General features: G+C 36.6%; 2 protein-coding genes and 2 pseudogenes across 5 annotated transcripts; 2 read left to right on the plus strand and 2 right to left on the minus strand.

Annotated features, from left to right (window-relative positions):
* The first annotated feature begins 1,863 nt into the window (after positions 1–1,863).
* On the plus strand, positions 1,864–6,107 carry LOC148194213 (uncharacterized). Of its 4 annotated transcripts, none has more exons than XM_088096516.1 (2): positions 1,864–5,442; positions 5,674–6,107. In XM_088096516.1, exons 1-2 carry the CDS (start codon positions 3,646–3,648, stop codon positions 6,085–6,087), a joined length of 2,211 nt encoding a protein of 736 aa, XP_087952642.1. In that variant the 5' UTR covers positions 1,864–3,645; the 3' UTR covers positions 6,088–6,107. The 4 variants fall into 4 exon arrangements, with proteins under 4 accessions (XP_087952642.1, XP_087952643.1, XP_087952644.1 ...); XM_088096517.1 differs by having other exon boundaries at positions 1,864–5,142; XM_088096518.1 differs by having other exon boundaries at positions 1,864–5,470; positions 5,674–5,757.
* A 2,917-nt stretch (positions 6,108–9,024) lies between these two features.
* LOC148194214 (putative pentatricopeptide repeat-containing protein At5g08310, mitochondrial) lies at positions 9,025–18,949 on the plus strand (the record flags this gene model as incomplete). Its single annotated transcript, XM_088097140.1, has 2 exons — positions 9,025–9,330; positions 16,941–18,949. Coding segments are annotated over 2 exons (2,226 nt in total), but the record flags the coding sequence as incomplete, so codon positions are not given.
* Positions 11,235–12,618, minus strand: LOC148194215 (uncharacterized; annotated as a pseudogene).
* Positions 14,568–15,951, minus strand: LOC148194216 (uncharacterized; annotated as a pseudogene).
* Positions 18,950–20,093: the final 1,144 nt, after the last annotated feature.

Genomic DNA, 20,093 nt, shown 5'->3' on the forward strand with positions numbered 1-20,093 from the left:
TTTTCAAATTCAGACATGTAATAGTTCCTCAAATTTCAAAATTTCCCAGTTTAAGCTCACCATCAGTTGAATATCCATGCTAGATAAAGGAAAGGACAATTTTTTTTTACTTTCAAATTAAAAAGTAATAAACGTCTACTAGAGGAAGAAAATGAAATGGGAAAAATCACATTTACATGAAGTATTATAAAAAAAAAATATAACAGAAAATTCGCCACTGTGTGTATCTTAAAAAATTTCGAGCTCTCGTTGTGTTTGTCCAAGAGAAAACCAAATATCAATACATTGTAAACGATTTCGCATGACTACCGGAAGAACAACATAGCGCTCCTTTGATCAGCTGTTATGTCTCTTTTTCTCTTGTATTCTCTTAGGATCCAAATCAAGTAACGTGTATCTTTGAAAATTTCGGAGCTCAAGTTCTTTTTGTAGGCAAATTATCTAAGAGTCGCATACGTTTCTTTTTGTGTACATTTGTTTCTTTTCAAATGCTTCAATTTTTACTTGTCCGATGTAACATTCCTTTGGCAGTGGCATAAACAATTTGATTAACCTTTATAATCCGACGTTTATTAAGCAATGCGTAGGAAGTTTGCCCTCTTCACTTAAAACTTTCATACCAGAGGATGTTCTGTGATCCTTGGAAAATTTGTCTATTGCATCCATCACAACGGGGTAACTTTTATCATGGGATTCTGGGAAAAATCCTGAATAAACCATCTCCTTAAAAATCTCAAATGCAGAGGCCAAGTCCATATCAGACAGAAAAGCACTGAGCAATGCAGTATAAATGAACGAGTCGGGCTTCATTTCTTTCTGTTCCATCTCGTGTAAATAATGGAGTGCAGCAGATGGCCTCTTGCAAATGCAAAGACCATAAATAAGTGCCATAAAAGCAACTCGATTAGGAGAACAACCTTTTCTTTCCATCTCTTTCCAAACCAAGAGTGCATCATCAGGCCTTTCTTCTCTGCAAAACCCATCCACCAAAGTTGAGTAAGTGACGACATTGGGCTCCCTGTCTTCTTCAGTCATTTTCGACAGAAGAGACATCGCCCTATCAACAGAACCACTTTTGCACCAACTATCTATAAGCAGACTGTAAGTCACAACTGAGGGACAGAGGCCCTTTACAACAATCTCATCCAACAATTTTTCAGCTTCTGCAACTCGGTTGACCTTGCAGAGCCCTCTGATCACTATGTTAAAAGCCATCACATCAAGACAATGGCCACGAGAACACAAATCCCTGAGCAAGTTCAATGCTCGGTCCACTTCTTGAATCTTGATCAAACCCCCCATTGTTGCATAATAGGAAACTGATAACACTCTAGATTTACATATTTTTCTCTGTTAAAAATCATTTCTTAGATTTCTTTAGTTTTTAATTTCTTAGAATTAGGTTAGTTTTATGTTTTTCTCTTAATCCTTTAGTTTTATAAAATTCTAGTTAAAATTAGGTTTTTAGGGGTAATTTTTAGCATTTGTAAATAATTAGGATATTAATATTTTTTTAGAGAAAATCTTCTAATGAAAATCTTTTTTCTTTACTTTTTCTTTTAATTTTTGAATTGCAGAAATATTTCTTTTATTTTTTTTGGGCATTAATTCATTTTCTTCTTATTGCAGAAAGGTCCTAAAAATTGGGTTACAGATGCAAAGCAATTGGGCCGTTGGTGCAATGTACAATGAAAGGCATTTGGGTTGGATTGGGTGCTCAAATTGCTGGAAACTACTACTGGAACGCTGCTATTGCAAGCATTGGAATGGACTGGCTGCACATTTTAATTGGAGTGCTGATTTCACAATGGATTGGCTGCTGATTGGAAGCCCACTTAATCAAAACGCTACAGCTAAACTTGAGTGAAACGACTGCGTTTTGGGAGGACTGTTGCTGTAAACGCTGGTGGGCTGAAATCCAATTAGTGATGTGGTGCGTTTTGGTGCACTGTTGCCTTAGGGGTTCTTTGCTGGAGCACTTCATTTGGAGAAAGGGAAAGCAAAACCCAAAGCTAGGGCAGAGTGAGAGCTGAAGAAGAGGAACACATCACTTACCTGAGGTTCGTGCCACTCCACCGAAGTTGCACACGTGTTGAAGAAGATGACCAGTGTGAAAGAAGAGCTGACCGGAGCTGCCACGTGAGAGCTCGAAGCGTCACAGCAAGGTTCTCCATCTCCCATTTTTTTCTTATTCCCCTTTCCTTTTCCCTCTTTCGTTTTCTTTTGTTTTTCTGACCCTATAAAAAGGCTTTCACCTTGTAAACATATACTTTTGCACACTTTGAGATACATTTTCTGTTCATAGTTCTAAGCTCTGTAGATTAGGGTTATTTTCCACTTTCTATAGAGTAGGATTCCGTTCTCTTTGCTTTTAGAGCGCACATCACGGTGGTGACAGCCGCCGTGACTCTGATTGAGCATGTATTCGGTACAATTTTTGTAATTTTTCTTTTCTCGTTAATAATACAGTTTGTTCTTGATGTTTCACATGTTCAGTGTTTTGATATTCTGTTATGTTTCGTGCTTGTGTGTTTCTTGTGTTGTTTCAATGAATAAACGAATTGGACTGTGATTCTTTGCATTCTATATTTCCTTTTGGAATCAAATGACTCTATTTTGAGCATTCACTTTCGAGATGTCTTCTCGAGCCAAAGATGAGTCCAGTAAATAAAAACTCATTCAGTTTTGTGTTTTTATTCTTTTTCTTCTGTTATTTTTGTATGTGATTTTAAATCTGGAATTGAATTTTATTTGAGATTTGTGAAGGAAAATATCCGCATTTCTACATCTGTTTTGGATGTAATGTGACTCCATAGTGAGCATGACTTATCAAGAGGTCTTCTTGAGAGATGTTAAGCTTCATAATTGTCAGATTAAATTCAATTTCAGTGTTGTTATATTGTTCTTGTTTTGTTTCAATTATGATTTCTGCTCCTATTTTCTATTCGATGATATATAGATTAGGTTCAGTTTTAGTTTTGTTTTCCTTGTGCTGTTAACTGTTAGCATTCATAGGTTAGTTTTAATTGCATTCAGTTCTCATTTTAGTTTAGGTTCTGTTCTGTTATACATAGATTCTATAGTTTAGTTTAGGTTTTATTTTCTTGCATTTTATTTTTCTTGTTTTCTTTTTAAAACAGTTTTCGTTTCTTTACTGTTTTCTTTTAAATTTTCTTTGTTTTAATTCCGTTTCCCCACCTGTGAGTTAGTAGTTAGTAAATAAAATACAAGAATTAATTCTACACTTTAAGCTTAATTTTAGCCGAGTCTTTGGATTGATACCTAGGTTGTCCCTATACTTCATTAGTGGGGAAACTTAGTTTGTTCTGATTTTAGGCGAAAAAAAATCAGTTTAACAAATGGCGCCGTTGCCGGGACTCGGCGAGTTAAGTCTTAGAGTGTTAAGTTAGTCTTGTTTAGGTTTGTTTTCTTGATTTTATTTCTGTTTTGTGTTCATATATGTTCCTTTTTAGTTTAGGATCTGTTTGTTTTGTTTTCATTTTTGTATATTAGGATCTGTTCTGCAGAGTAGAAATTGTGAATATAGCTTGTATAGATTTTCTTTTCTTTCAATTCTTTTGTTGAATTCTGTGATAGAGGCTTTATTGGTCTGATTGGTTTTTATCTTGTGAGCAATTGTTAAGCATGGATCACTCCTCTGCATATGGTAATTTCTCATTTCCTTATAATGCTCAACCACCAAGATTTGACATGTTTTATGAGCCTATTCCTGAGGTTTTTATGCAGCCAGCCAATCAAGCTTTCCAGCAGCAACCACCACATTGTTTTCAACCATATCATGAGCAACCACCCTTGCAAGTGCAGCAGCAGCTGCCACACGTATACTGGGACCAATATGCTGAACCAGAGCAAGAGAATTTCCTGTCGGAACAGCCACGGCAGCCATCTTTTTTCCATTATGATGCACCAGAGCAAGAGGAATTCCAATCAGTACAGCCATGGCAAGATCCATTATGTGATCAGCAGCAGGGGATTCCAGCATCTGAACTTCAAGGACTGACTACTCAAGTGGTTCAGTTAGCTGCTGCTGTCAACAAGCTGATTGAGAGAGTTGAAGGAGAGAAAGAGGCATCAACCAATGAAGCACCACTAATGGTAGCTGCTGCCGCAGAGTTTCAAGAGATTGAGTGTCCAACCACCTCTGTAACTGTATACTCTAATCCTTCATTCATTGATTCACATTCTACTTTAAATTTTGATGATGATAATTCCAATTCTCTGATGAGTGATGATTGTATGAGTGCATCTGTTGATATTTCTGAATGTGTATGTGAACCTTATGACCATAATTACACTGATACTCATTTTGAAAAGCTAGTTGATGGTTTTAGGGAGTTGGCTGTGATTCATGATTGTAATAGTTTTGTTGTTGTTCCTATATCTGATTTTACCACTGCTAGTGCTCAATTAAGTGAAAATGTGTATTATGATGGTGATAGTATTGAACCTCATTCTTGTTTCAAGGAAATTGATTGTACTGCTGATTTAAAAGTTGAATCTACTGTGTTGAAAGTACAAACTGATTTCAGAAAGTCCAAAGAGTATTTGAAAAAAATGAGGGAAGCTGCTGACCATGTTTTGGTGCTTCAGTACTATGAAATGGATTTTGATGCTGATGTGTGTGAGCCTGAAAATGATTTCAATGTGTTTGATCATATGCATGATGTGCCTGTAGAAGTTGTTGATTTTAGTCCTTGCTTTGATCATTCTAATATCATAAAATTAGCATTTTCCATTGATAGAGTTCATATACCTGCATCTACTGCTTTTTATGATTGCACAGATTTAAATGCACTTCTTGATGATGAATCAGATGCTCATGATGATAGATATGTAGTTTTTGATGATGTGAAAGTTGATATGGTTGATTTTGAAAATGCTTGTGCTGATTTAGGATTAGAACTTGAACTTGAGTTTGCTGGGTTCTTAAACTCTTTAGAACTGAGTAATGAAAAACTCACTGGTTGTACATGCCTTGGGGGTGGTTGTGAAATTTGTGAAGAAATCAGTTCTGCCATATGTTCTGCTTCTAACTATTTTGCAGGTGCCAAGGAAGAGATCATTATGTTCAAGCTGGATGGAAATGACCCTGATGAGGTAGCTAGTGATCAGAGAACACAGGTTTATTCTGAACTTAGCATTCCCATAGAGTTCTCTAAGGTTCAATATGAATTTAATGCTTTGGATCTGTTTAAAGTTGAACCCATACAACCTACTCTAGATTATGTTCCTGTTATGCCTGCACACACTCATATTTTAGATTCAGCCTTTTCCATTGAAAATATTGACATGCCTTATGCTGTTTCAGAGTTATGCACTGGTTTTGACATTATTCCAGTTGATGATAGCTTCACAGTAGGTGTTCATTTAGCTGCTGATTTGATAGATGCTAGTGAGGTCATTTTTGAGGAACCAGTCCAGGTTGAATCTGACTTTAATCCTTCTACTGGTATAGCTGAAATGCACACTCGTTTTCATGTCTTGCATGCTTTACCTGATGTGCCTGATACTTCTAAGCATTTTAAATTGCTTGATGAAATTTCTGTTGTGCATAATGTAAAGATACCTACTGATAGGTGCTCTGAATTTAAGTCATTGTTTTCTGATAACCTGTTTGAGAACCTGCTGAATGACTGTAATGTAAATACACAGGTTATGATGGAGACACATGCTGACTTCGAATTCAGTGATGGCATTGCAGAATTAAACAAAGAGGAAGCTGTAGAGACAAAGGCAACCCTGGTGGAGGCAATAGATGGTGTCAATATTGCTAAAGGAGTCTTGAACGTGCAGAAGCAATTGAAAAATTTGAATGGAGAACTGCAGTTACTGCAACAAATGCCTAAGCAGGAGAACTTCAATGCAGCCATGGAGACAATACACAAAGGAGCTGAGCACAATGGAGAAAATCCAATAAGCTCTTTCTTTTCCCTTCTTTTAAATAGTAGTTACAGGTCTTTTATAGTAGTTTACATAGCTTTAAGTAGCATAATAAATAGTAGGATAGATAATATGTTGTTTTTCATAAAAATAAAACGAATTAACTTTGATTTGTGGCCAATCTGAATAAGTTCTTTTCCTCTTTAGTTTTATAGTTTTACTTTTTAGTCTTGTTTCTATTCTTGTTCAGTTGTTGTTCTTTTTGTGTTTTTCAGTTTCTATTCTTGTACATATTTGTTGCTGTTTGATTTGAGTATGTTTTTGTTGATTAGAAAACCTTACTCACTCACACATTGAGGGCAATGTGCCTCTTAAGTGTGGGGGTGAGGGGTTGTAGTTAAAATTTTTGCTTTTACTTTGATAGATGTGTTTAGTATCTGTTTTAGTAATAAAATAGGGGTATTTTTTTTCTGAACTGTTTTTCTCTTAGTTTAGGTCTGGTTTGGTTTATAAATCCCTAGAGTAGTTTACTATTCTTTCTTTAGTCTGTAAATACTTACTCTTGTTACTGATCTGTTTTAGTTTAGTTGTTAGTTTTGTTGATAATAGTTCTTAGGTCTTTTAAAGTTCATTCATTTTCTGGTTTATGTTGTTTTAGCTTAGGTTCTTTTACTGTTTTTTTTTGTTAAAGAACTTCTTTTAGGTCCCTTTTTCTTTGCTTATTTCTATTATTTTCTCCTCCTTTGTAGTTACTTGTTCTGTTTTAAGCTCTTGATTAGTTTCATGCTTTGTTTCAAGTTTTCAATTAGGATTTTCTTTTCATAATTAGTTTCTATTTTCTTTCTGCTACTGTTTGTAAAATTTTCTGAATTTAGTTTGTCAATACTTAGTTTTTTATGCTTTTAGAATATGTTTTAGGCTGTAGGATTAGACTTTATTTTTGCTTATAGTTTCTGTAATTAGAATTCATATTAGAATTTCCTTTCTCTGCTTATATTCTTGCCTTCTATTTCACGAATTAGATACTCTTTAATTTCTGTTTTAGCATTTGTTTCAGTTTTATTTTACCTTATAGGTTCTGTTCTGAGATTTTAATTTCTGAGTCCTGTTCTGGTTTTCAGTAATTTTCTAGGATCTCTTCCATTCATTGTTACTGTTATGATTTTCTTAGTTTTTTTTCTCTCTTTTAAATTCGAGTCTGTTTTAGTTTAGCTAGGTTCAGAGTTAACTCTTTGATTGTTTTTTCCTTTTACTGTCTTTCTGTTCTAGAAGCGTTTTAGATGGGAGTTGGTTTAGGTTATGTTTAGAGTTCTTTCTTTCTTCTTTTGCTGTTTTCTTTCCAGACTTGTAATTAGGATTTGTTAGCTTAATATCATTCTGCTTTAGATGTCTCTTTTGCTGTTTTACTTTGTAGAGCTTTAGTTGAGATTCTTTCTGGTTGCATTCTGTTTAGTTTTACTTTGTCTAGGTTGTAAATAGCTTTAGGTAATGTTGTGCAGGTATTTCTAGATTCTATTTCACATTTTACTTAACTTTTTGCTGACTTACTTAACTTCTTAGCTTTATTTCTTTAAGATAGATTGCCAATAGTGTCTTTAGCTCTAGATTTGAGTAGATGTAGCTCTAGCAGTAGTTTTTGCAGTTAGTTCAGTCTAAATAAGCAGGTTTTGCATGATAGAGAGTAGCAATTCCATTTTTTACAAATCTTTAACCCTGGAGAGTTTTGGGCCAATTTTTTCTTTCTAGTGTGAATGCATGCATGTATAGTCATAGTTCTGATTTTGTATTAATTCTCTTTGATGTGCTTGATCTTGGTAGAACTTAAGAAATGATGTAGGCCTTCTTTCTTCTTCCCATTCACATTTCTTTCCATTGTACCCTCATTTGAGCCTTAGCCTTTTTCTTTGCTTTCCATCCATTATAAACCATTTCCCCCATCAATAAACAACCTTGAGAGATGTGTGAGAAGTAAGGAGAATTTAGAACTCAGAAAGCAGAAAAGAGTAAGGTCAGAGGTGAGATTGAAAAGAAAAGAGCTCTAAAAAGAAAAAAAATCTAATCTGAAAAATAGAAGAAAAAGGTCTGGAAAAGAGAAAAAGAGAAAATTGATTGAGAAAAAGACCTGAGAAAAAAAAAAAAGAGATTATGGCCAAGAAAAGAATGCAATACCTGCAGTGAGTTCTATTTGTCCTCTTTCACATTTCTCTTATCCATTCCGGTTTCTGCTTTTATTTCCCATACATCTAGCCTTTCCATCCTCCATTACATTACAAGCCATGAAAGTCCTAGTGATCTAGAGTTATCTTGATTGAAGCAGTGTCAATTAGAATTTTTCCAAAGTTGTGAATTGTGGTCTATCATGTTATGTGGAGTGAAACACAGGCTGACCTAAGTACTTGAGTGCTTTGAGAGAAACACTTTATCCTGTGAGGTTGAATTTGGGCTGCTACTTCTCTGAATTGTATCTTTCTGTTTGGTTTGGTCGAATTTAACTGTTGTTTACTTGCTAGAGTTACTGAAACTTAGATTTAGAGTTGGTGATTCTGTTTGTGCAGTTCTGATTAGAGAAAAATAGCTGGTAGTTGTGTAATTAGCAGAGTTGAGTTGAATGTGATAAGAGTCTAGTGTTCCTTGTTGTGTGTCTTTAGTCTTTTCTTTTTAGATAGAGTCTCTTGCTTTTGCCTTTTATTTTTAGTTGTCCCTGCCCAGGAGGGCAGTTGTCTAAGTGTGGGGGTGTGATAACACTCTAGATTTACATATTTTTCTCTGTTAAAAATCATTTCTTAGATTTCTTTAGTTTTTAATTTCTTAGAATTAGGCTAGTTTTATGTTTTTCTCTTAATCCTTTAGTTTTATAAAATTCTAGTTAAAATTAGGTTTTTAGGGGTAATTTTTAGCATTTGTAAATAATTAGGATATTAATATTGTTTTAGAGAAAATCTTCTAATGAAACCCTAAACCCTAAACCCTAAACCCGAAACCCTAAACCCCAAACCCCAAACCCCAAAAACCCAAAACCCAAAACCCTCAACCCTCAACCCTGAACCCTGAACCCTGAACCCTGGACCCTGGACCCTGGACCCTGGACCCTGGACCCTGGACCCTGGACCCTGGACCCTGGACCCTGGACCCTGGACCCTGGACCCTGGACCCTGGACCCTGAACCGCCATAATTGTTACACCTACAATACCATCGCCTCTATCTTCTCCCGCTCCCGCCAAACCACCCATCTCAAAACGGTCGTCAAACAGCTCGTGGAGTCCGCTCCTTGTTCCTTCACGCCCGGTGCCCTGGGCTTCCTCATTCGGTGTTTGGACGAAGTGGGCCTTGCACAGGAGGCCCACCACCTGTTTGATGAAATGCGGGTGAAGGGTCTTTGCGTTCCCAATGTTTACTGCCACAACTGCTTGTTGGAGGCTCTGTCCAAGGTGTTGGAACAATCGGTACCGTTATAGAGTCGCGCAGCGGAATAACTTATAAAGCGGAAAGCGTGTTCAGTCAAACTCTTAATAAGATGGTCAGTTTTAGAAATTTAATTTACTTAGAGACAAATTTCCAAACAGTTGATGTGTATAAAACAGTAAAGAGTATAGAGAGCAAGAAAATTCAACACAGAATTTTTATCCTGGTTCGAATCAAAAGATTCTACGTCCAGTCGTTAATCACTATAAATAGTGATTAACCTTTTTCACTAAAAGATTGTTTAACAGATTACAAGATAATGAACAATAAAAATGAATAGAACCACTCTACCAACTTGAAGAGAACAGCTTCAGCAATCGACCAACGATTCACAAGCTTCTCCTTTCACAAGACCAGGCAGAGCACCTTGCTAACTTGAAGAGAGTCTGCTCCGACTATCGACACACGATACGCGAGCCTCTCCTTTCACAAGACCAAGCAAGGGAACAATGAACAAAAAGCTTTCTGAGAACGTTCCTCTGACACACAGTGTTCTTAGCTTTCTCAGTTCAAAAACAACGTTACTATTGATCTTCACAGAAACCCAATATATAGCTAGCTGTTCTGAATATCTAAGGTTAAGTCTCAACTGCCACGAATAATCGATTATTGTAAGTGATAATCGATTATTTAAGTCCGTTACAGGGTTTTCAAAATGTGATAATCGATTATATGAAGTGATAATCGATTATTCCTGTATGACTCTGTGATAATCGATTATTGCCATTCCATAATCGATTATTGCAGTTAAAAATGCAAGTTTACAAGGTTTACAAGAATTTCCTACTACATTTAATTTCTACAAATTGCTTTTAACTAATTCTAATATCTTCTTCAACTAAAACTTCTTGTAGCATCATCAAAACAAATTTCTTCAAGATTTACCAATACTCCTTATTGGTAACAATCTCCCCCTTTTTGATGATGATCAAAAATTCAATTTTAAAAGCAAGTTTGGCTTACCTGCAAAACATACAAGCTAACAAACAACAAGGTTAGCAATACCTGTAATAATTTATACTTCTCCCCTTGTATTATTCTTCTCCCCCTTTTTGATCAGAAGCAAAAAGACCGGATGTTAAAGGCTCCCCCTAAATATGATCTCCCCCTCAATTAAACAAAGGATGCATATGATCAAGAGATCATTTTATTTATGAAAATAAAGATTACATTATAAGAAGACACATAACAGACAAAATTATAACATAGATGAAATGGCAAGTAAACAACAAAACAGTCTCCAAAAAAAAAAAAGTTTTTTTTTTTTTTTTTTTTTTTTTTTTTTTTTTTTTTTTACGCTGTGACTTAAGATAATCGATTATTACTTTAAATAATCGATTATGTGCGAGCCAAAATGTTAAAATCCAAATTTTTGAGGACGAGATAATCGATTATTACCTTTGGTAATCGATTATTTACGTTAATTTCCGAAAAACACAAATTTGGGCCAAATTTTCAACTTTAAGACACATCTAACATTCATAAATCATTTCAAAGCTCTTAAAAAATACCAGGATACCATAGAGTCTTCTTTTCCTTTTGAAAAATTAACCTGCAAAACCAAACAATAGAGTTTTGGTCCCCATAATCTCATTTGGGTCCTTTAAGATTAGAGACAATTTACTTTATAACAGGAATCCAAGCATATTTTCCATTTGGAACATCAAAATGTTTAATTCTACATTTGTTAGAAGTGTGCCCCTTTTTCATACAATAAAAGCATGTGACAACATTTGGGTTTCTATAAGACACAATTCCTTTTTCAACCCATACCCTACGAGTTCTTATCACTTTAGACTTTTTGTGTAAATGCGTGTTTCCACTTCTAGCATTGCTTCTCTCAAAGTTTGTTTTGGCATGTGACTTAGACTTAGTTGCCTTTGCAAGTAAATTCTCAAGAATGTCAATATCAAACATATGACTTTTACACGATAAACATTCAACAGGTTGTACAACAACATCAGATTCAGATAACTTAGTTTCTAGATTACTATGTTTCTCAAAACAACTTCGTCATCTAGTACTTTTTCATACTTCAATTTCAATTCATTATGCTCTTTCTTTAACTTTTTATGAGCAACATCAAGTTTTTCAGATTCATTTAACAAATCAAGAAATGCCTTTTGTAAATCAAATTCATCACTTGACTCTAAGCTAGAATCACTTACTTGGCTTCCTGCATCTTCTGAGTCTGCCATTAAGCACAAATTAGCTTCTTCATCTGAATTGCTTGAACTTGAAGAACTAGAAGCATTGTCTTCCCAAGCTATGTAAGCTTTCTTCTTCTTTGAAAATTTTCTCTCCTTCTTTTCTTCACTTTTCCTATTATTAGGACAATCAGTCTTCATATGTCCTCTTTCTCCACATCCATAACATTTAACGCTTGATGGAGATCCTTGATTTTCTTTCCTTTCTCCACGGTATTTGTCTTTTCCCTTTGCTTTCATAAATTTAGCAAACTTCTTAATCATAAGACTCATGTTTTCCTCATCGTTATCGGAATCATCATCCTCAATTCTCTTATAACTTTTTCCTTTTGAAATTTCAGATTTGAAGGCAAGTGTCTTTCTTTTGCCTTGATCCTCTTCTGTAGTTAATCTCTTCAGCTCAAGCTCATGCTCACGAAGCTTTCCAAAGAGAATCGCCGTTGACATCTGAGTGAGGTTTTGAGACTCCGAGATGGCAGTCACCTTTGGTTGCCAAGACCTGTCTAATGATTTCAAAATTTTCACATTCAATTCATCAGTGTCAAAAGTCTTACCTAAACCTGTTAGGTGGTTCACAATGTGAGTGAAACGCTTCTGGACATCAGAAATTGGTTCTCCAGGTTGCATTCTGAACATCTCATACTCCTGGATGAGTGTATTCTTCCTTGCACGTTTCACGTCGTCTGTACCCTCATGTGTGACTCTGAGGACCTCCTACATTTCCTGTGCTGTCTTACATATTGAAATTCTATAAAATTCATCAAGTACAACAGCAGATGAAATAATATTACGAGCCTTAATATCAAATTGGGCTCTTCTATTTTCCTCAGGAGTCCAGTTAAAGTATGGTTTTTCTACTTCTACACCATCAACAGTTCTTTTAGGAATATAGGGACCATTTAGCACAGCTTCCCAGATGCCTCTGTCAACAGACCCCATAAAAATTTCCATTCTGACTTTCCAGAATGCATAGTTATCACCAGTAAAGAGTGGTGGTCTGTTGATGGAAGCACCCTCGGCATATACTTGATTTTGATGACCGGCCATTTTCGAAAGAATTTGAAAAAATATCAAAGCAAGCTCTGATACCAATTGTTGGAACAATCGGTACCGTTATAGAGTCGCGCAGCGGAATAACTTATAAAGCGGAAAGCGTGTTCAGTCAAACTCTTAATAAGATGGTCAGTTTTAGAAATTTAATTTACTTAGAGACAAATTTCCAAACAGTTGACGTGTATAAAACAGTAAAGAGTATAGAGAGCAAGAAAATTCAACACAGAATTTTTATCCTGGTTCGAATCAAAAGATTCTACGTCCAGTCGTTAATCACTATAAATAGTGATTAACCTTTTTCACTAAAAGATTGTTTAACAGATTACAAGATAATGAACAATAAAAATGAATAGAACCACTCTACCAACTTGAAGAGAACAGCTTCAGCAATCGACCAACGATTCACAAGCTTCTCCTTTCACAAGACCAGGCAGAGCACCTTGCTAACTTGAAGAGAGTCTGCTCCGACTATCGACACACGATACGCGAGCCTCTCCTTTCACAAGACCAAGCAAGGGAACAATGAACAAAAAGCTTTCTGAGAACGTTCCTCTGACACACAGTGTTCTTAGCTTTCTCAGTTCAAAAACAACGTTACTATTGATCTTCACAGAAACCCAATATATAGCTAGCTGTTCTGAATATCTAAGGTTAAGTCTCAACTGCCACGAATAATCGATTATTGTAAGTGATAATCGATTATTTAAGTCCGTTACAGGGTTTTCAAAATGTGATAATCGATTATATGAAGTGATAATCGATTATTCCTGTATGACTCTGTGATAATCGATTATTGCCATTCCATAATCGATTATTGCAGTTAAAAATGCAAGTTTACAAGGTTTACAAGAATTTCCTACTACATTTAATTTCTACAAATTGCTTTTAACTAATTCTAATATCTTCTTCAACTAAAACTTCTTGTAGCATCATCAAAACAAATTTCTTCAAGATTTACCAATACTCCTTATTGGTAACAATCTCCCCCTTTTTGATGATGATCAAAAATTCAATTTTAAAAGCAAGTTTGGCTTACCTGCAAAACATACAAGCTAACAAACAACAAGGTTAGCAATACCTGTAATAATTTATACTTCTCCCCTTGTATTATTCTTCTCCCCCTTTTTGATCAGAAGCAAAAAGACCGGATGTTAAAGGCTCCCCCTAAATATGATCTCCCCCTCAATTAAACAAAGGATGCATATGATCAAGAGATCATTTTATTTATGAAAATAAAGATTACATTATAAGAAGACACATAACAGACAAAATTATAACATAGATGAAATGGCAAGTAAACAACAAAACAGTCTCCAAAAAAAAAAAAAGTTTTTTTTTTTTTTTTTTTTTTTTTTTTTTTTTTTTTTTACGCTGTGACTTAAGATAATCGATTATTACTTTAAATAATCGATTATGTGCGAGCCAAAATGTTAAAATCCAAATTTTTGAGGACGAGATAATCGATTATTACCTTTGGTAATCGATTATTTACGTTAATTTCCGAAAAACACAAATTTGGGCCAAATTTTCAACTTTAAGACACATCTAACATTCATAAATCATTTCAAAGCTCTTAAAAAATACCAGGATACCATAGAGTCTTCTTTTCCTTTTGAAAAATTAACCTGCAAAACCAAACAATAGAGTTTTGGTCCCCATAATCTCATTTGGGTCCTTTAAGATTAGAGACAATTTACTTTATAACAGGAATCCAAGCATATTTTCCATTTGGAACATCAAAATGTTTAATTCTACATTTGTTAGAAGTGTGCCCCTTTTTCATACAATAAAAGCATGTGACAACATTTGGGTTTCTATAAGACACAATTCCTTTTTCAACCCATACCCTACGAGTTCTTATCACTTTAGACTTTTTGTGTAAATGCGTGTTTCCACTTCTAGCATTGCTTCTCTCAAAGTTTGTTTTGGCATGTGACTTAGACTTAGTTGCCTTTGCAAGTAAATTCTCAAGAATGTCAATATCAAACATATGACTTTTACACGATAAACATTCAACAGGTTGTACAACAACATCAGATTCAGATAACTTAGTTTCTAGATTACTATGTTTCTCAAAACAACTTCGTCATCTAGTACTTTTTCATACTTCAATTTCAATTCATTATGCTCTTTCTTTAACTTTTTATGAGCAACATCAAGTTTTTCAGATTCATTTAACAAATCAAGAAATGCCTTTTGTAAATCAAATTCATCACTTGACTCTAAGCTAGAATCACTTACTTGGCTTCCTGCATCTTCTGAGTCTGCCATTAAGCACAAATTAGCTTCTTCATCTGAATTGCTTGAACTTGAAGAACTAGAAGCATTGTCTTCCCAAGCTATGTAAGCTTTCTTCTTCTTTGAAAATTTTCTCTCCTTCTTTTCTTCACTTTTCCTATTATTAGGACAATCAGTCTTCATATGTCCTCTTTCTCCACATCCATAACATTTAACGCTTGATGGAGATCCTTGATTTTCTTTCCTTTCTCCACGGTATTTGTCTTTTCCCTTTGCTTTCATAAATTTAGCAAACTTCTTAATCATAAGACTCATGTTTTCCTCATCGTTATCGGAATCATCATCCTCAATTCTCTTATAACTTTTTCCTTTTGAAATTTCAGATTTGAAGGCAAGTGTCTTTCTTTTGCCTTGATCCTCTTCTGTAGTTAATCTCTTCAGCTCAAGCTCATGCTCACGAAGCTTTCCAAAGAGAATCGCCGTTGACATCTGAGTGAGGTTTTGAGACTCCGAGATGGCAGTCACCTTTGGTTGCCAAGACCTGTCTAATGATTTCAAAATTTTCACATTCAATTCATCAGTGTCAAAAGTCTTACCTAAACCTGTTAGGTGGTTCACAATGTGAGTGAAACGCTTCTGGACATCAGAAATTGGTTCTCCAGGTTGCATTCTGAACATCTCATACTCCTGGATGAGTGTATTCTTCCTTGCACGTTTCACGTCGTCTGTACCCTCATGTGTGACTCTGAGGACCTCCTACATTTCCTGTGCTGTCTTACATATTGAAATTCTATAAAATTCATCAAGTACAACAGCAGATGAAATAATATTACGAGCCTTAATATCAAATTGGGCTCTTCTATTTTCCTCAGGAGTCCAGTTAAAGTATGGTTTTTCTACTTCTACACCATCAACAGTTCTTTTAGGAATATAGGGACCATTTAGCACAGCTTCCCAGATGCCTCTGTCAACAGACCCCATAAAAATTTCAATTCTGACTTTCCAGAATGCATAGTTATCACCAGTAAAGAGTGGTGGTCTGTTGATGGAAGCACCCTCGGCATATACTTGATTTTGATGACCGGCCATTTTCGAAAGAATTTGAAAAAATATCAAAACAAGCTCTGATACCAATTGTTGGAACAATCGGTACCGTTATAGAGTCGCGCAGCGGAATAACTTATAAAGCGGAAAGCGTGTTCAGTCAAACTCTTAATAAGATGGTCAGTTTTAGAAATTTAATTTACTTAGAGACAAATTTCCAAACAGTTGATGTGTATAAAACAGTAAAGAGTATAGAGAGCAAGAAAATTCAACACAGAATTTTTATCCTGGTTCGAATCAAAAGATTCTACGTCCAGTCGTTAATCACTATAAATAGTGATTAACCTTTTTCACTAAAAGATTGTTTAACAGATTACAAGATAATGAACAATAAAAATGAATAGAACCACTCTACCAACTTGAAGAGAACAGCTTCAGCAATCGACCAACGATTCACAAGCTTCTCCTTTCACAAGACCAGGCAGAGCACCTTGCTAACTTGAAGAGAGTCTGCTCCGACTATCGACACACGATACGCGAGCCTCTCCTTTCACAAGACCAAGCAAGGGAACAATGAACAAAAAGCTTTCTGAGAACGTTCCTCTGACACACAGTGTTCTTAGCTTTCTCAGTTCAAAAACAACGTTACTATTGATCTTCACAGAAACCCAATATATAGCTAGCTGTTCTGAATATCTAAGGTTAAGTCTCAACTGCCACGAATAATCGATTATTGTAAGTGATAATCGATTATTTAAGTCCGTTACAGGGTTTTCAAAATGTGATAATCGATTATATGAAGTGATAATCGATTATTCCTGTATGACTCTGTGATAATCGATTATTGCCATTCCATAATCGATTATTGCAGTTAAAAATGCAAGTTTACAAGGTTTACAAGAATTTCCTACTACATTTAATTTCTACAAATTGCTTTTAACTAATTCTAATATCTTCTTCAACTAAAACTTCTTGTAGCATCATCAAAACAAATTTCTTCAAGATTTACCAATACTCCTTATTGGTAACACAAGGTCGGGGAGGTTGATTTGGTGGAGGCTAGGTTGGAGGAGATGAAGGGGTTTGGATGGGAATTTGATAAGTTCACGCTGACGCCTGTCGTGCAAGCTTATTGCAAAGCTCGCAGGTTTGATCAGGCTCTGAGGGTTTATGATGGGATAAAGGAAAAGGGTTTGATTGATGCGCGTGTTTGCTCTGTGCTGGCATTGTCGTTTTCCAAGTGGGGGGATGTGGATAAAGCGTTTGAGTTGGTGGAGAGGATGGATGGACAGGGGGTGAGGCTAAGTGTGAAGACTTTCTGTGTTTTGATTCATGGGTTTGTCAAGGAGGATCGGGTTGATAGGGCCCTTCAGTTGTTTGAGAAAATGTGTCGGGTTGGCTTCACTCCTCCTGTTTCATTATTTGATGTTCTCATTGAAGGACTGTGTAAGAGTAATGATGCTCAGAGAGCTCTGAGCTTGCTTTCGGAGATGAAGCAGTTTGGGGTTACCCCAGATATTGGAATCTTTACGAAGTTGATATCGGCTTTTCCAAACAGAAGTGTGATTACCAAGTTGCTGGAAGAGGTTCTGGAAGATAAAGAGGAGAAAATTCTCGTTTTGATTTACAATGCTGTTTTGACTTGTTATGTTAATGAGGGACAGGTGGATGAAGCCTGCCGCCTTCTTCGGATGATGATTCACAGCAAATTCACTGATGTCCAGATGGATGATTTCTTCAAGGACAAGAGATTGGTTTTCCCAAATGCCGCTTCCTTTAGCATCGTGATTGATGGCTTACTCACAAATGGTCAGTTGGACCTCGCTCTAAGTCTTTTCAATGACCTTAAACAATTTGTTGGTAGGCCAGGCGTTTTGATTTACAACAATCTGATCAATGGTCTCTGCGATTCTGATAGATTGGACGAGAGCCATGAGCTGTTGAGAGACATGAAAGAATCAGAAATTGAACCAACTCATTTCACTTACAACTCAATTTATGGATGCCTGTGTAAAAGAAAAGATGTCGTAGGAGCGATCGATATGTTGAAAGTGATGCGTGCTTGTGGGCATGAACCGTGGATAAAAAATTCCACCCTTCTTGTGAAAGAACTGTGTGATCGTGGCCGGGCTGTAGAAGCATGTGATTTTCTTGACAACATGGTTCAGCTAGGTTTCCTTCCTGACATAGTTTCCTATTCTGCAACAATGGGGGGTTTGATCAAGATTCAAGAAGTGGACCGAGCATTGAACTTGCTCAGGGATTTGTGTTCTCGTGGCCATTGTCCTGATGTGGTGGCTTTTAACATAGTGATCATAGGGCTCTGCAAGGTCATCCGAGTTGCAGAAGCTGAAAAATTGTTGGATGAGATTGTTGTAAAGGGCCTCTGTCCCTCAGTTGTGACTTACAGTCTGCTTATAGATAGTTGGTGCAAAAGTGGTTATGTTGATAGGGCGATGTCTCTTCTGTCGAAAATGTCTGAAGAAGACAGGGAGCCCAATGTCGTCACTTACTCAACTTTGGTGGATGGGTTTTGCAGAGAAGAAAGGCCTGATGATGCACTCTTGGTTTGGAAAGAGATGGAAAGAAAAGGTTGTTCTCCTAACCGAGTTGCTTTTATGGCACTTATTTATGGTCTTTGCATTTGCAAGAGGCCATCTGCTGCACTCCATTATTTACGCGAGATGGAACAGAAAGAAATGAAGCCCGACTCGTTCATTTATATTGCATTGCTCAGTGCTTTTCTGTCTGATATGGACTTGGCCTCTGCATTTGAGATTTTTAAGGAGATGGTTTATTCAGGATTTTTCCCAGAATCCCATGATAAAAGTTACCCCGTTGTGATGGATGCAATAGACAAATTTTCTAAGGATCACAGAACATCCTCTGGTATGAAAGTTTTAAGTGAAGAGGGCAAACTTCCTACGCATTGCTTGATAAACGTCGGATTATAAAGGTTAATCAAATTGTTTATGCCACTGCCAAAGGAATGTTACATCGGACAAGTAAAAATTGAAGCATTTGAAAAGAAACAAATGTACACAAAAAGAAACGTATGCGACTCTCAGATAATTTGCCTACAAAAAGAACTTGAGCTTCGAAATTTTCAAAGATACACGTTACTTGATTTGGATCCTAAGAGAATACAAGAGAAAAAGAGACATAACAGCTGATCAAAGGAGCGCTATGTTGTTCTTTCGGTAGTCATGCGAAATCGTTTACAATGTATTGATATTTGGTTTTCTGTTGGACAAAGGGTTTAGGGTTTTTTAGGGTTTAGGATTTTTTAGGGTTTAGGGTTTTTTAGGGTTTAATTAGGGTTTATGTTTAGCGTTTAGGGTTTCGGGTTTAGGATTTAGGGTTTTACGGTTTAAGGTTTTAGGGTTTAGGGTTTAGGGTTTTGGGTTTTAGGGTTTTGGGGTTTAGGGTGTAGGGTTTAGGGTTTTACGGTTTAGGGGTTAGGGTTTAGGGGTTTAGGGTTTTGGGGTTTAGGGTGTAGGGTTTAGGGTGTAGGGTTTAGTGGTTAGGGTTTACGGTGTAGGGTTTAGGGTGTAGGGTTTAGGGTGTAGGGTTAAGGTTTAGGGTTTAGGGGTTAGGGTTTAGGGGGTTAGGGTGTAGGGTTTAAGGGTTTAGGGTGTAGGGTTTAGGGTGTAGGGTTTAGGGGTTCAGGGGTATATGGTTTAAGGGTTTAGGGTTTTAGGGTTAGGGGTTTAGGGTTTAGGGGTTTAGGGTTTTAGGGTTTAAGGCTTAGGGTTTAAGGGTTTTAGGGGTTAGGGTTTGGTGTTGCGGTTTAGGGTTTGGGGTTTGGGGTTTGGGGTTTAAGGGGTTTAGGGTTTGGGGTTTGGGGTTTGGGGTTTGGGGTTTTGGGTTTGGGGTTTCGGGTTTCGGGTTTCGGGTTTCGGGTTTCGGGTTTTTAGGGTTCGGGGTTCGGGGTTCGGGGTTCGGGGTTCGGGTTTCGGGTTTCGGGTTTCGGGTTTGGGGTTTGGATTTTAGGGTTTTAGGGTTTTGGGTTCAGGGTTCTGGGTTCTGGGTTCTGGGTTCGGGGTTCGGGGTTCGGGGTTCGGGGTTCGGGGTTCGGGGTCGGGGTCTATGGGTCTATGGGTCATGGGTCATGGGTCATGGATCATGGGTTTAGGGTTTAGGGTGTAGGGTGTAGGGTGTAGGGTGTAGGGTGTAGGGTGTAGGGT

Source organism: Vigna umbellata, chromosome 8, assembly GCF_029865625.1.
Source record: "Vigna umbellata cultivar VRB3 chromosome 8, Vumbellata_1.0, whole genome shotgun sequence".
Taxonomy (NCBI): domain Eukaryota; kingdom Viridiplantae; phylum Streptophyta; class Magnoliopsida; order Fabales; family Fabaceae; genus Vigna; species Vigna umbellata.

What these genes read in the sequence shown, in the direction of transcription:
- LOC148194213 (XM_088096515.1), top strand. Translation starts at nt 3,646, where the DNA reads ATGGATCACTCCTCTGCATATGGTAATTTCTCATTTCCTTATAATGCT.